Source organism: Ambystoma mexicanum, chromosome 2q, assembly GCF_040938575.1.
Source record: "Ambystoma mexicanum isolate Mex_15411 chromosome 2q, UKY_AmexF1_1, whole genome shotgun sequence".
Classification (NCBI taxonomy): Eukaryota; Metazoa; Chordata; class Amphibia; order Caudata; family Ambystomatidae; genus Ambystoma; species Ambystoma mexicanum.
Genome location: NC_090924.1, coordinates 52,691,573 through 52,707,431, shown reverse-complemented (window position 1 = coordinate 52,707,431; position 15,859 = coordinate 52,691,573). Strand labels below are relative to the sequence as shown.

Genomic DNA, 15,859 nt, shown 5'->3' with positions numbered 1-15,859 from the left:
TATCCCCTTTTTTCTACTTTCTCATGTAACATTTTTATGTTACCCTCACTACAATTAATGGCTGGTGGCAGTGGTTTAATTTTCCTACCATTGTGCGTTTTTACCGCAGGCTGAATCCTCAGCTGCAGTATTGCATCCATGGGTGCCCATTTTGTCAAAATGACCCCAGTCTTCTTTTCTTGCCATTTCTTGCTTGTGAGGCCTTTCTTGGGTTTTACTCTGTGCGCCAAACCAGGTTTGGTCCCTTTGTTTGTTTTGTGTTTGGCGAGAATCACGGGTGAAGCCCGCCTCTGGCTCCAACAGTCTGGCAGGGCAGGAAGCGAGGGAGGTTCCCGAAACTCCCTGTGCTTAGTCTCTTTGGTTACAGGAATGCACCCAAAGGTGATTGGCTGGCTGGTTGTCCTTGGAGGACAGCAACCCTGCTGTGTGAGTGACAGCTAAGCTGCAAATGAATGGGAGAGACCTGCATAAAAGGTCTTTAGCAAGGAGGTCTTTAGCAAGGAAGGCAGAGTTGACCGCTGGACGAAGGAACCAAAGAAGAAACTGGAAGAGAATCTTGCTGCACCCACCTGGACGGTTGGTTTGCCCGGTGAAGCCCTGCTGCAGTGCTGAAGCTCCAATTTTCTTATCGACTAGAGAAGCCCGGAATGGACGACTTCTTCCCTTGCGTTGGTGGGACCAACTGACCCCAAGACAAACTTGACTGGAACCCTTCTCCTGGTTGTTCCTCTTTGCTGCTACTGGAACCGAGTGCCATGGGACAGGAACACCAGGAACTAGTGCATCGTTTTTAAGCGGGACTCGAGCTCCAGGATCCTAAGGACCCTCCCGAAGCAGGATTACCCAAGCCCGATCCAACTCAACAGAGTGCTGGACTCCAGAAGCAAGGGAAGCCCACAAGGTGTCCAAGAAACACAGTGGTGCTATTTGCCAGTAAACGATTGATCTCAAATTGTGGGGTACCAATTAGTAAGCTACAACTGTAGTCGATCTTTGATCCCATTATCCTATTATTTTTTTTAAATTAATTTTATTCAAACCAAACAACAATACAAACCAAAGACACAGTGCTTATATCAACAGTTCAATTATTCACTACTTAATTTTGGTCACTGCTCCACCCATCCCACCCCCCTTTGTGAGCCTATTCATTCTTCACCCTCTATATCTGCCACACATGGCGGGGTCTCGCTTCCCGTGGATTCTGTCAGATCTTGTATTGTTCCAAACAATTCCGCTAATAATGAATTCCATGCCATCAGGGTTCCTGCCTCCTCCTCTCCCCCTGCATTACTTGCCTCTTGCCATACCATCGTTTCTGCCTCCGACCATTTCTGCAGCTCTTTCCACCACACCTCCACCCGTGTCCTGTGACATGTCTTCCAACCTATGGCAATCCTTCGTTTTGCAAGCACATATGCTAGGTCTTTCAGTTTACCGACGTGCTTAAGTTTCTGTGATCTACGGAACCTCTCCAGCAAGCAGGCCCAGGCTGCATCTATAATGATCGTGACCCCCTTTTCCGCTAGTTTCTGTGCCACTTTACCCCAGAAACGCTAAATTACTGGGCATGACCAAAACATATGCATCATGTCAGCCTTTTCTTCGTCACATTTGGGACATGCTTGTCGTCCAGTATTTTCAAACCTGGATAAAAATCTCATGCCCCGCCTTCCGATATATCATATATTGGTTCTATAGTAGCATCTGGTTCTTCTGCCAATACTGTTTCAGCCCATGTTTTCCGGATTCTCTGCACCATTCTGTGATATGTAATGTACTGGCCCGTGTGCAACCCCGTTTCCTCCCCAAGCACTTCAAAATCCGTAATGGTCCCCTCTTGCCAGATGTCGCTTAACGTTACCAACCCCACCGATTCCCAGCGGTTGCTGATTATCATCCTCAGCTGCTTATCTTCCCCTGCTACTGCAACCAGTGGTACCTGCGGAGAGCATGGGAATGGGTTCTCTATCATCCGGCATGCCCGGCGCCACATCTTCCACCCAAGCATCATCATCATCATCCTAGGGCGCTCTCCCATTTCTGTCTTGGACAGCCAGATCATCTCTCTTAAGTGAAATGGGGCGCAATCATGTCCAAACAACCTGAATTCAGGGGTTGCTTCATCCGAGTGCCATTTGGCCACATATTGCAGCTGGCTAGCCACATAATAAACCTCATAATTAGGCAGTTTTATCCCCCCTTTTTCATAAAAGTTTTGCAGCTTCCATAGCGCCACTCTGTTCCGAGCACCATGCCACAGGAAATCCCTACACATACCGTTCCGTTTGGAAAAGAACTTCTTGGGTATCATGTATGGAATGTTACCAAAATAATGCAGGAGCCTAGGTAGGACCACCATCTTCAGCATTGCACCTCGTCCCATCATTGCTAGGGGCAACTTCACCCAGAATTTCATACACTTCTCGATTTTCACAATAGCTACCTCAGTGTTGTGCCTATGTTCCTCTTCTAGATACAGCCTTAGTGAATGAAATCTATACCCTCATTCAGGCATGGATGGCAACCCATGGCCTCTGCCTGAATGACGATAAAACTGAGATCCTAATCCTTGGCTCAACTAGTCATTTAAAAAAGCTCAATGACAACTATAAGGCCTTCAACATAGACGGCAACATAATCACAGTTGCTAAAGACGTGAAGACCCTAGGCTTTTACTTGGACTCCACTCTCTCCTTAAAAAAACAAGTAACCTCCTTGGCCTCATCCACGGCCTACACCGGCAAACACATTAAAGCATGTAGACCCTTCCTTTCTCCAGCTAGCTGCATCATTCTAGCCAATGCTCTCATCCTCTCCAAATTGGACTACTGCAATGTACTTTATGCAGGAGCTAACAAATACATCATGAATAAACTACTGACTCTCCGAAACAACGCGCTTAGAACAGCCCTGAACCTCCCTGCCAGAGATCACATCTCCAACGCCAGGAGAAATCACGAGTGGCTATAAATCACTGACCGGATCCTCCTTAACATGGTCACCCTAACCTTCAAATGCCTAGATAATGCAGCACCACCATACCTGAAGGAAAGAATAACCAGAAAACCCTCTACACGCCCAATCAGAATAGCCAACTCATACGGTCTCCAAATACCCAGATTCCGCCTACAAAAAACAGGTGGTAATAGCTTCTCAGTAAAAGCAGCCCAGCACTGGAATGCCTTACCAGTTGAATTAAGAAGAGACCAATCTTACAACAGCTTTAGACGCAACACCCGCAGCTGGCTACGTCACAAAGACCAATAAATCACAGCTACCTATGTTCCCCTCCTCTCTCTCCGCCGTAACCTGCTACCTACAATGTGCACCCAGGCATATACACATATCGGTAATTATGTTAACTGTATCTACCACTGTGACTACACATACACATATGCTTACCTGTAACTATGTAAATTGTAACTATATCCACCTACAAATACTTATCTATGCATTATATATATTTATCTATGCACTGAAAACCAAGCCACAAATACTCTAACTATGTTAATTGTAACCCAAAATGCACCTGGATTTATTCATTGTAACTAAGCCATAATCCTGAAAGGTTTACTGGCAGGGTCGCTGGCTAGAGAGGAGATGTAGTCATGCATTTTTCATTAGAATGTATGTGTTGTTTCTCTTAGATTAGCAGGTATAATTTAACATTTTCCTTCTGTTGAATTATTTTATGCTTATGTTAGGAAGATTTTTCTTAGGCCCCATTTTGAAGGCCCAGATATGTTAACCTATTTACAGAGTGTGCCTTTTGATTGCCTGACTCTGCATGTGTTTGAATGGCTTGATGTATCAAGGCAGAAGAGGTGATCTGGGTTTAAATACTTATGATTATCACAATAAGGGCAAAATGATACCATTCATTAGGGCGTATATACAATACCTAAATACACTAAACAAGTTCATGATATTAGTTTTAGTTCTGTTCTACGAAGTAAGTCTTGTACTTGGCAGTTGTATACACTTTTGATTCACTTTGGACAAAAGTGCTTGATCACCTGCTACACCATTAACATTTTGTTTGTAGCATGAATGAATCTGTAACTTGTCTACATGCAACTTGGTCTTTTTGTTCGCCAAGGACTATAAGACATGTAGGCCAGAATGAAAACATGTTCACACAATGCTTTTGAACCCAATAGCTTTAATCGATCTACAAAATACCATTAATAAAAAATGATTAAATCATAGTATACAATTGATATTTCATGAGAACAGATTCCATTAGCTTTTTGGGAGCCTGAACCCTGATCCCTCTACCCCCGCATTCACTTACCCACTTGGGAGTGTTGGGGGTGGTGGAAGAGGCACAGGACTTAACACCTTGTCTTCCACTTCCCCAAAATTAAGATGTAGAATATACTGATTGTAGTAAAATGTAGCCATCAACGAGGGAATTATGGAATGCAGTAAAAAAAATAGCAGCTTGAAAAGCTAGTGTACACTGCTGTTGCCTAGGAGCCACCTAAACCATATTTGAAAAACAGATCTGTTCAATAAATTACTGAAGAAAACATATGAATGAACGGTCTTCATAGCCAGCAAAATCGCTATGTTAATAACAGATCACTGTTACCAACTGCCTTTTGTGAAAAGGGTGCAAGCACATGCCTTCTTCAGTCTCTCAAAGCAAGCTAATCCAACTTTGAATGAACACTACAAAACCTCTTTAAGAAGCAAACCCAAATATATATAGCCAATTGAAGATTAAAAGCCTGGTTACCTGTACTGGCCTGTTCCCAAGAAAGTTGAGATCCATGTTCTCTCCAAATAGATAGCCCTCTGGATGAGGAGTGTCAAACTTCTCACCGCCCATAAAAAAGTGACTGGCGAAGTAGTTGCCTAAATAAATGATAGTCAGTGGAATTACACGTTTGAAACACATTTACATTAGGACAGTTATTTTTCATGAGCACACAATAAATATATTAAAACATATTGTAAAACCCTGAAGAAAAAACAGACTTGGGATTGCACGTTACAGACCAGAGACTTATGAAAAAACATAAGTAAAGCATAATGTAAGGCAACTCGAGGGCAGAGTTACTAATCAGCAGATGCATGTTTCCCAGGAAGGATCTTCCACTAAAGCAATGGGGAGGCATTTTCAGAGGGTTGGTTGGAGGCGCCTGGCACTGGGCCTTCAACAACTCACTCCCATTCTCTGGGTGGTGGGGAGCAAGAGTCAGATCAAGGGTGAGTGGCTTACTTCGATCTCCAGGAATGCTGAAAAGAATGAGGAGAAAGCACCCCAAAAAATACTGGGTGTAACTTTAAAAAGACAATCCCTGATGGTCTACTGACCATTAAATTCGGCCAACAGCATAGATAAAGTGGGGTGGTCTAGCCTAGAGGAGAGTTGAATTGGGTATAGGCAGGTTTTGGCACAATGCCAATGAGGAAGTGCAGTTTGAGCAACAGTAATTCAAGAGGGACAAATTGTTGGTCAAACAGTGACAATGAAGGAATTCATTTTTCTGTCACATAATATTGTCATTCCTTGGTGTTGTACAAGACTCCTAAAAAGCAGGTGCAAGTTTTTAATTTCTATCCCTGCATAATCCCCTTTATTAGTGTGCTTCGATGTCCCGTGGTGCCAGTCTGCGCCATGAGGGGTGCTGGAAATTCCATAGTCGCCAGAGATTAAGAAAAAAACATGCACAGGATCAGAACCTCACATCAACCACCACGCCCGCGTGAAACAACGCACCCTCAAGCCTAAACCTTCTGCACCCTGCTACACCCCAAAACTCAACTTCAACAAAGGAACCATCAGAAAACAAGGAAAGACTTACGAAAATCCTGCATTCATCCGACCTAGCCCTGCTCAAGAAACTGCGTGCTACACACAGATGACTGATCACCATTGCCAAGGCCAGTTACTACCAAAACACCACAGCCAAGGTCAAGAAGCAAGCAGAGCCCTCTTCAAAGCCATCAAGCACTGTATCAATCCTCTGCCCGACACACCCATACCGCACTGCATCAAATAATCCACTGCCATCAACTCCTTTATCAACAAGATCAGCACGATTCGCCAACACATGGACACCAACACCACATCTGACAGCACATTATGCATCTCATGTCACAAAACCACAACTACCTGAGCAACTTTCAAGACACTGACTTTGGAAGACCTCACTGCCAGACTAGCATTCATCAAGGCCACATCTTACACGGGCGACATTCTCCCTGCCTCCGTACTCAAGACCCTTCCAACTGAAGCACTCCTCCCTTACCTAGCAATCATCAACTGCTCCCTCAAGGAACCTTCCCCACGACCCTGAAGACCAGACAAATCCTCACGCTTCCTCAAGAAACCAATACTGGACACTAACGACCTCGGCAACTACCGTCCCATCACCAATCTTCCCTTCCTAAGAAAGATCCTGTAAAAGCAGAAGCCACGCAAGGCCTCAAACACATTGAAGCCAACAACTTCCTTCAGTCCTACCAATCTGGTTTAGGACCCAGATGCTGCACAGAAATGGCTACCATTAAGCTTATGGACGATGGCCTTAACCCTTTAAGTGCCAAGGACGAGGTATCTCGTCCTTGGAAGTGCACACGCAGTGCCAAGGACGAGATAGCTCGTCCTTTTTGGCACCTTGTTTTGAGCGATCCCTGCAAAGCAGGGATCGCTCAAAACTGTAATCCAACCCCCGGGCTATGTGAGGGGGAGGTCCCCCCTCACTGCCCGGGGGTTGGATTTCCTTCAGTTACACGCCGACGTGCGTGACGCACGTCGGCGTGAAACTGAAAGCAATTCCACCGCAGCAGCCATTTTCGGCTGCTGCGTTGGAGAGAGAAGGTGAGTGCCCTTCTTGTTCCGCCTCGATCTCCGGCTGTATTTCAAGCCGGAGATCGAGGCGGGTATCGTTGGAAAGGGGAGATCTTCCCCTTTCCAACGGTACCCATTGTGTGGCTTTGCTGCCCGCGGATCGGGCGCAGGGCGCCTCGATCCGCGGGCAGCAACGTCACGGATCAAAGACGATCCTTTTGTGACGCGTGGGGGAGGGGGGGCTGCTTACTAGGTAAGCGGCCCCCTTCCCCCGTGGCCCCAAAGCATGGGGCCACAGCGCCAGGGACCCCTGGGGGCAGATGATCACTGCCCCCAGGGGTGGGGGGGAAAAAAAAAAAAAATCGAGGGAAGGAGGGAGGTGGGAGGGGGTTTTGGGCCCTGGGGCCCACTGGGCCACCAGGGATTGAGCTAAAAGTGGTGTCCCTGGAAAGGGGACTTTCTCCCCTTTCCAGGGACACCACTCATATGCCGCATTGCTGGTCAGGGATCAGCGCAGAGCGCTGATCCGTGACCAGCAACCCACTGAACCACCATGGATCTGTTTGTGAGTTGGGGGGGAGGGGGGCTGCTTCAGGTAAGCAGCCCTCTCCCCCCCCCCGGCCCCCAAAGCATGGGGACACATGAAAATGAACCCTGGGGGCAGATGGCTGGCCATCTGCCCCCAGGGAAATATATATTAAAAAAAAAATAATAATCTGAGGGATGGGGGGAGGTGGGAGCGGGTTTTGGGCCCTGGGGCCCACTGGGCCACCAGGGATTGAACAAAAAGTGGTGTCCCTGGAAAGGGGACTTTCTCCCCTTTCCAAGGACACCACATATGAGGCATTGCTGGTCACGGATCGGCGCAGAGCGCTCGATCCGTGACCAGCAACCCACTAGACTACCATGGATCTCTTTGTGAGGTGGGGGGGGAAGGGGGCTGCTTCAGGTAAGCAGCCCTCTCCCCCCTCCCGACCTCAAAGCATGGGGGCACGTGCATGTGAACCCTGGGGCAGATGGCTGACCATCTGCCCCAAGGGAATGTAAAATGAAAAAAAAAAAATGAAATGATGGGAAACAGGGGTGGGGGAAGGGGTGGGGGCCACTAGCCACCATGGATATTTTTACTGAATGAAAGGGGGGTGTCCCCCCATGGGAGGGTGCCCCCCCAACTGAAGTAGAAAGGGGGCACCCCTTGTAACCCTCCCTGGGGGCAGATATCTGCTCCTAGGAAGGGGCATCTGACCCCAGGGAGGGATGCATGAGGTGGGGCCCCCCCCTATCTGCCCCCAGGGAGGGTTGCATGAGGTGGGGCCCTCCATTTGGGGTGGGGGGGGTTGAGGGTCACCCCCCGTTGCGGTACATCAGGCGCTGCCAATTTAGGGTGGCCCTCAGCCCCCCCTAAAAAGCAGCCTGTGATTTTGCATTTTGTTTTTTGTTTACCCAACTTGGCTTGGTGCAGGTGGCAACATTAGTGTGGCTATCTGCCCCCAGGGTGCCCAAACCCTACTGGCCCATCTATTGGGGGTCCTGCCCCACCTTTTGGGGTGGCCCTCTCCCCCCTCACCCCAAATGGAGGTGGGGTGTACCTCACGCAGCCGTTTGGAGGAAGCCCAGGGAGGCCTGCATGAGGTGTGTCCCCCAGCCATTGGGGGTGGGGTGGGGGGGGGCACCCCAAAAGGTGGGGCAGGACCCTCAATAGATGGGGCAGTATGGTTTGGGCACCCTGGGGGCAGATAGCCACACTAATGTGGCCATCTGCACCAAGCCAAGTTGGGTAAACAAAAAAAAATATACAAAATCACAGGCTGCTTTTTAGGGGGGGCTGAGGGCCACCCTGAATTGGCAGCGCATGATGTACCGCAACGGGGGGTGGCCCTCAACCCCCCCCCACTCCAAATGGAGGGCCCCACCTCATGCAACCCTCCCTGGGCGCAGATAGGGGGGGCCTCACCTCATGCATCCCTCCCTGGGGTCAGATGCCCCTTCCTAGGAGCAGATATCTGCCCCCAGGGAGGGTTGCATGAGGTGGGGCCCTCCATTTGGGGTGGGGGGGGTTGAGGGCCACCCCCCGTTGCGGTACATCATGCGCTGCCAATTTAGGGTGGCCCTCAGCCCCCCCTAAAAAGCAGCCTGTGGTTTTGTATATTTTTTTTTGTTTACCCAACTTTGCTTGGTGCAGATGGCCACATTAGTGTGGCTATCTGCCCCCAGGGTGCCCAAACCATACTGCCCCATCTATTGAGGGTCCTGCCCCACCTTTTGGGGTGGCCCTCTCCCCCCTCACCCCAAATGGAGGTGGGGTGTACATCACGCAGCCGTTTGGAGGAGGCCCAGGGAGGCCTGCATGAGGTGTGTCCCCCAGCCATTTGGGGTGAGGGGGAAGAGGGCCCCCAAAAATGGTGGGACAGGCCCCCCCCAGTGGGTGGGGCAGTAAGGTTTGGGCACCCCGGCGCCAGATTGGCACACCAATGTGACCCTCTGGACCAAGGGGAGTTGGGTTACCAAAGGAAAAAAATGAAAATGGTGGAACGCTTTTTAGGGGGGGCGGTGGGGCACCCCAAAGGGTCAGGGAATTTTCTAATGGGATGGGGCGTTGACCCCCTCCCCCCCACCCGCAATGGAGTGGGTGCCAAGTCATGCAGCCCTTCCTGGGACCAGATATCTGCTCCTAGGAACGGACGCCTGAGCCCAGGGAGGAGTGCAGGACAACCCCCCCCCCTATCTGCCCCCGGGGAGGGCTACATTTTGCTGGTGTGACCGTAGGTAACACATGTTCTTTGTTTTGTTTACAGCTTTTTCTACCCGAGCAGCTGCAACGTTATGTGAGTACTGTTTTTTATTATTCTATGGTTAGGGCCCACTGTCAGTGGGGTGGGTGAGACTGGGGCTGGATTGTTGGTGGTGTGGGTGGGAATGGCCCGTCTGGGCAGATCACCTCCAACTGTCCTGGAGTTGCGGCTGGGCTGCATTACAGCTTTTCCCTTCGGGGAGGTATTGGCACACTGCCGAGACTCCTTGGTGGGGAGAAGCTGTAACGCAGGGCAGCCAGGGCTCCAGCAAAGTCGGCGGTAATATCCCTGGCCTTGGGCACCCTTCTCCCATGTGGGTCTTTGCTGGTGGTTCTGGGTATTACATTCTGGGCCGATTTGCGTAAGTCAGACCTCTGTGGATTCCCACGGGTGTCCTCTTTTGGGAAATGCATGGGGTTCCCTGTTTCCCTTGCTGGCTGCGACACCCTAGGCCCAAATCTGTAGGTTGCCCACATGAACAAAATGGGCAGTGGCGAATGGCTTGGGGTTCCCAGTCGGTTACCCTTTTCCTTTTGCGCCCCCGGTAGGTGCACCCACACATGTGAGGTACCGTTTTCATCGGGACACGTGTGGGGACACGGGAAGGTAGGCCACGTGTTGTTGGCGGTGTGTTTCGGTGGGTGGCCAGAGCGAAATGTCTGAGAATTGTCTTCATTTCCGGCCAATTTCAGAGACATTTCCCTGTGTCCACTCACCGAAACACGTCGCCAACAGCAGATGTCATACCTTCTTGTGTTCCCACAGGTGTCCCGACGAAAAAGGTACCTCGCATGTGTGGGTGCACCTACCGGGGGCGCAAAAGGAAAAGGGTAACCCGCTGGTAACCCCAAGCCTTTCGCCACAGCACAATTTGTTCATGTGGGCAACCTACAGATTTGGGCCTAGGGTGTCCAAGCCGGCAAGGAAAACGGGGAACCCCATGCATTTCCCAAAAGAGGACACCCGTGGGAAAGCACAGAGGTCTGATTTGCGCGAAGCGGGCCAGAATTTATTACCCAGAACCCCAGACAAAGTGAACATTGTGTTTTTTCCCCACCAAATATCACACTTTGTCGGGGATTGTGGCTAATAAAAACTGGGGCAATTTGCGCAAGGCAGACCTCTGTGGATTCCCACGGGTGTCCTCTTTTGGGAAATGCATGGGGTTCCCTGTTTCCCTTGCTGGCTGCGACACCCTCGGCCCAAATCTGTAGGTTGCCCACATGAACAAAATGGGCAGTGGCGAATGGTTTGGGGTTCCCAGTCGGTTACCCTTTTCCTTTTGCGCACCCGGTAGGTGCACCCACACATGTGAGGTACCGTTTTCATCGGGACACCTGTGGGAACGCGGGACGGTAGGCCATGTGTTGTGGGGGGCGTGTTTCGATGGGTGCGGCGAGCGAAATGAGCGGAAAAAGCGTTTTTTCCCCACATTTCCGACTTTGCAGGGCTGTCTGGGTAAAAAAATCTGGGGCGATGGGCGCAAATCACACCTCTGCGGATTCCCACGGGTGTCCTCTTTTCGAAAATGCATGGGGTTCCCTGTTTTCCTCGGTGGCTTGGACACCCGAGGCCCATATCTGTAAGTTGCGCCGGTCGGCAGAATGTCTGAGATTTCCCTCTGACAACAGACTTGGGGTTACTTGTGTTTTAGGCTTTCCCCTTGGCGGCCAGGTAGGTGCACCCACACATGTGAGGTACCGTTTTCATCGGGACACCTGTGGGAACGCGGGACGGTAGGCCATGTGTTGTGGGGGGCGTGTTTCGGTGGGTGCGGCGAGCGAAATGTGCGGAAAAAGCGTTTTTTCCCCACATTTCCGACTTTGCAGGGCTGTCTGGGTAAATAAATCTGGGGCGATGGGCGCAAATCACACCTCTGCGGATTCCCACGGGTGTCCTCTTTTCGAAAATGCATGGGGTTCCCTGTTTTCCTCGGTGGCTTGGACACCCGAGGCCCATATCTGTAAGTTGCGCCGGTCGGCAGAATGGACAACAGACTTGGGGTTACTTGTGTTTTAGGCTTTCCCCTTGGCGGCCAGGTAGGTGCACCCACACATGTGAGGTACCGTTTTCATCGGGACACTTGTGGGAACGCGGGACGGTAGGCCATGTGTTGTGGGGGGCGTGTTTCGATGGGTGCGGCGAGCGAAATGTGCGGAAAAAGCGTTTTTTTCCCCACATTTCCGACTTTGCAGGGCTGTCTGGGTAAAAAAATCTGGGGCGATGGGCGCAAATCACACATCTGCGGATTCCCACGGGTGTCCTCTTTTCGAAAATGCATGGGGTTCCCTGTTTTCCTCGGTGGCTTGGACACCCAAGGCCCATATCTGTAAGTTGCGCCGGTCGGCAGAATGTCGGAGATTTCCCTCTGACAACAGACTTGGGGTTACTTGTGTTTTAGGCTTTCCCCTTGGCGGCCAGGTAGGTGCACCCACACATGTGAGGTACCGTTTTCATCGGGACACCTGTGGGAACGCGGGACGGTGGGCCATGTGTTGTGGGGGGCGCGTTTCGATGGGTGCGGCGAGCGAAATGTGCGGAAAAAGCGTTTTTTTCCCCACATTTCCGACTTTGCAGGGCTGTCTGGGTAAAAAAATCTGGGGCGATGGGCGCAAATCACACCTCTGCGGATTCCCACGGGTGTCCTCTTTTCGAAAATGCATGGGGTTCCCTGTTTTCCTCGGTGGCTTGGACACCCGAGGCCCATATCTGTAAGTTGCGCCGGTCGGCAGAATGTCTGAGATTTCCCTCTGACAACAGACTTGGGGTTACTTGTGTTTTAGGCTTTCCCCTTGGCGGCCAGGTAGGTGCACCCACACATGTGAGGTACCGTTTTCATCGGGACACCTGTGGGAACGCGGGACGGTAGGCCATGTGTTGTGGGGGGCGTGTTTCGATGGGTGCGGCGAGCGAAATGTGCGGAAAAAGCGTTTTTTTCCCCACATTTCCGACTTTGCAGGGCTGTCTGGGTAAAAAAATCTGGGGCGATGGGCGCAAATCACACCTCTGCGGATTCCCACGGGTGTCCTCTTTTCGAAAATGCATGGGGTTCCCTGTTTTCCTCGGTGGCTTGGACACCCGAGGCCCATATCTGTAAGTTGCGCCGGTCGGCAGAATGTCGGAGATTTCCCTCTGACAACAGACTTGGGGTTACTTGTGTTTTAGGCTTTCCCCTTGGCGGCCAGGTAGGTGCACCCACACATGTGAGGTACCGTTTTCATCGGGACACCTGTGGGAACGCGGGACGGTAGGCCATGTGTTGTGGGGGGCGTGTTTCGATGGGTGCGGCGAGCGAAATGTGCGGAAAAAGCGTTTTTTTCCCCACATTTCCGACTTTGCAGGGCTGTCTGGGTAAAAAAATCTGGGGCGATGGGCGCAAATCACACCTCGGCGGATTCCCAAGGGTGTCCTCTTTTCGAAAATGCATGGGGTTCCCTGTTTTCCTCGGTGGCTTGGACACCCGAGGCCCATATCTGTAAGTTGCGCCGGTCGGCAGAATGTCTGAGATTTCCCTCTGACAACAGACTTGGGGTTACTTGTGTTTTAGGCTTTCCCCTTGGCGGCCAGGTAGGTGCACCCACACATGTGAGGTACCGTTTTCATCAAGACACCTGTGGGAACGCGGATTCCCACGGGTGTCCTCTTTTCGAAAATGCATGGGGTTCCCTGTTTTCCTCGGTGGCTTGCACACCCGAGGCCCATATCTGTAAGTTGCGCCGGTCGGCAGAATGTCTGAGATTTCCCTCTGACAACAGACTTGGGGTTACTTGTGTTTTAGGCTTTCCCCTTGGCGGCCAGGTAGGTGCACCCACACATGTGAGGTACCGTTTTCATCGGGACACCTGTGGGAACGCGGGACGGTAGGCCATGTGTTGTGGGGGGCGCGTTTCGATGGGTGCGGCGAGCGAAATGTGCGGAAAAAGCATTTTTTTCCCCACATTTCCGACTTTGCAGGGCTGTCTGGGTAAAAAAATCTGGGGCGATGGGCGCAAATCACACCTCTGCGGATTCCCACGGGTGTCCTCTTTTCGAAAATGCATGGGGTTCCCTATTTTCCTCGGTGGCTTGGACACCCGAGGCCCATATCTGTAAGTTGCGCCGGTCGGCAGAATGGACAACAGACTTGGGGTTACTTGTGTTTTAGGCTTTCCCCTTGGCGGCCAGGTAGGTGCACCCACACATGTGAGGTACCGTTTTCATCGGGACACCTGTGGGAACGCGGAACGGTAGGCCATGTGTTGTGGGGGGCGTGTTTCGATGGGTGCGGCGAGCGAAATGTGCGGAAAAAGCGGTTTTTTCCCCACATTTCCGACTTTGCAGGGCTGTCTGGGTAAAAAAATCTGGGGCGATGGGCGCAAATCACACCTCTGCGGATTCCCACGGGTGTCCTCTTTTCGAAAATGCATGGGGTTCCCTGTTTTCCTCGGTGGCTTGGACACCCGAGGCCCATATCTGTAAGTTGCGCCGGTCGGCAGAATGTCGGAGATTTCCCTCTGACAACAGACTTGGGGTTACTTGTGTTTTAGGCTTTCCCCTTGGCGGCCAGGTAGGTGCACCCACACATGTGAGGTACCGTTTTCATCGGGACACCTGTGGGAACACGGGACGGTAGGCCATGTGTTGTGGGGGGCGCGTTTCGATGGGTGCGGCGAGCGAAATGTGCGGAAAAAGCATTTTTTTCCCCACATTTCCGACTTTGCAGGGCTGTCTGGGTAAAAAATCTGGGGCGATGGGCGCAAATCACACCTCTGCGGATTCCCACGGGTGTCCTCTTTTCGAAAATGCATGGGGTTCCCTGTTTTCCTCGGTGGCTTGGACACCCGAGGCCCATATCTGTAAGTTGCGCCGGTCAGCAGAATGTCGGAGATTTCCCTCTGACAACAGACTTGGGGTTACTTGTGTTTTAGGCTTTCCCCTTGGCGGCCAGGTAGGTGCACCCACACATGTGAGGTACCGTTTTCATCGGGACACCTGTGGGAACGCGGGACAGTAGGCCATGTGTTGTGGGGGGCGTGTTTCGATGGGTGCGGCGAGCGAAATGTGCGGAAAAAGCGTTTTTTTCCCCACATTTCCGACTTTGCAGGGCTGTCTGGGTAAAAAAATCTGGGGCGATGGGCGCAAATCACACCTCTGCGGATTCCCACGGGTGTCCTCTTTTCGAAAATGCATGGGGTTCCCTGTTTTCCTCAGTGGCTTGGACACCCGAGGCCCATATCTGTAAGTTGCGCCGGTCGGCAGAATGTCGGAGATTTCCCTCTGACAACAGACTTGGGGTTACTTGTGTTTTAGGCTTTCCCCTTGGCGGCCAGGTAGGTGCACCCACACATGTGAGGTACCGTTTTCATCGGGACACCTGTGGGAACGCGGGACGGTAGGCCATGTGTTGTGGGGGGCGTGTTTCGATGGGTGCGGCGAGCGAAATGTGCGGAAAAAGCGTTTTTTTCCCCACATTTCCGACTTTGCAGGGCTGTCTGGGTAAAAAAATCTGGGGCGATGGGCGCAAATCACACCTCGGCGGATTCCCACGGGTGTCCTCTTTTCGAAAATGCATGGGGTTCCCTGTTTTCCTCGGTGGCTTGGACACCCGAGGCCCATATCTGTAAGTTGCGCCGGTCGGCAGAATGGACAACAGACTTGGGGTTACTTGTGTTTTAGGCTTTCCCCTTGGCGGCCAGGTAGGTGCACCCACACATGTGAGGTACCGTTTTCATCGGGACACCTGTGGGAACGCGGGACGGTAGGCATGTGTTGTGGGGGGCGTGTTTCGATGGGTGCGGCGAGCGAAATGTGCGGAAAAAGCGGTTTTTTCCCCACATTTCCGACTTTGCAGGGCTGTCTGGGTAAAAAAATCTGGGGCGATGGGCGCAAATCACACCTCTGCGGATTCCCACGGGTGTCCTCTTTTCGAAAATGCATGGGGTTCCCTGTTTTCCTCGGTGGCTTGGACACCCGAGGCCCATATCTGTAAGTTGCGCCGGTCGGCAGAATGGACAACAGACTTGGGGTTACTTGTGTTTTAGGCTTTCCCCTTGGCGGCCAGGTAGGTGCACCCACACATGTGAGGTACCGTTTTCATCGGGACACTTGTGGGAACGCGGGACGGTAGGCCATGTGTTGTGGGGGGCGTGTTTCGATGGGTGCGGCGAGCGAAATGTGCGGAAAAAGCGTTTTTTTCCCCACATTTCCGACTTTGCAGGGCTGTCTGGGTAAAAAAATCTGGGGCGATGGGCGCAAATCACACATCTGCGGATTCCCACGGGTG

General features: G+C 51.5%; 1 protein-coding gene across 2 annotated transcripts in view; it reads right to left on the bottom strand.

The window, feature by feature from the left end:
• Positions 1–15,859, bottom strand: part of MGRN1 (mahogunin ring finger 1) — a 1,054,550-nt gene that overhangs the window by 886,110 nt on the left and 152,581 nt on the right. For both annotated transcript variants that reach the window (XM_069646807.1, XM_069646806.1), the window contains exon 3: positions 4,745–4,863. In XM_069646807.1, coding sequence (XP_069502908.1) covers positions 4,745–4,863 — 119 coding nt within the window. The remainder of the gene's footprint in view (positions 1–4,744; positions 4,864–15,859) is intronic.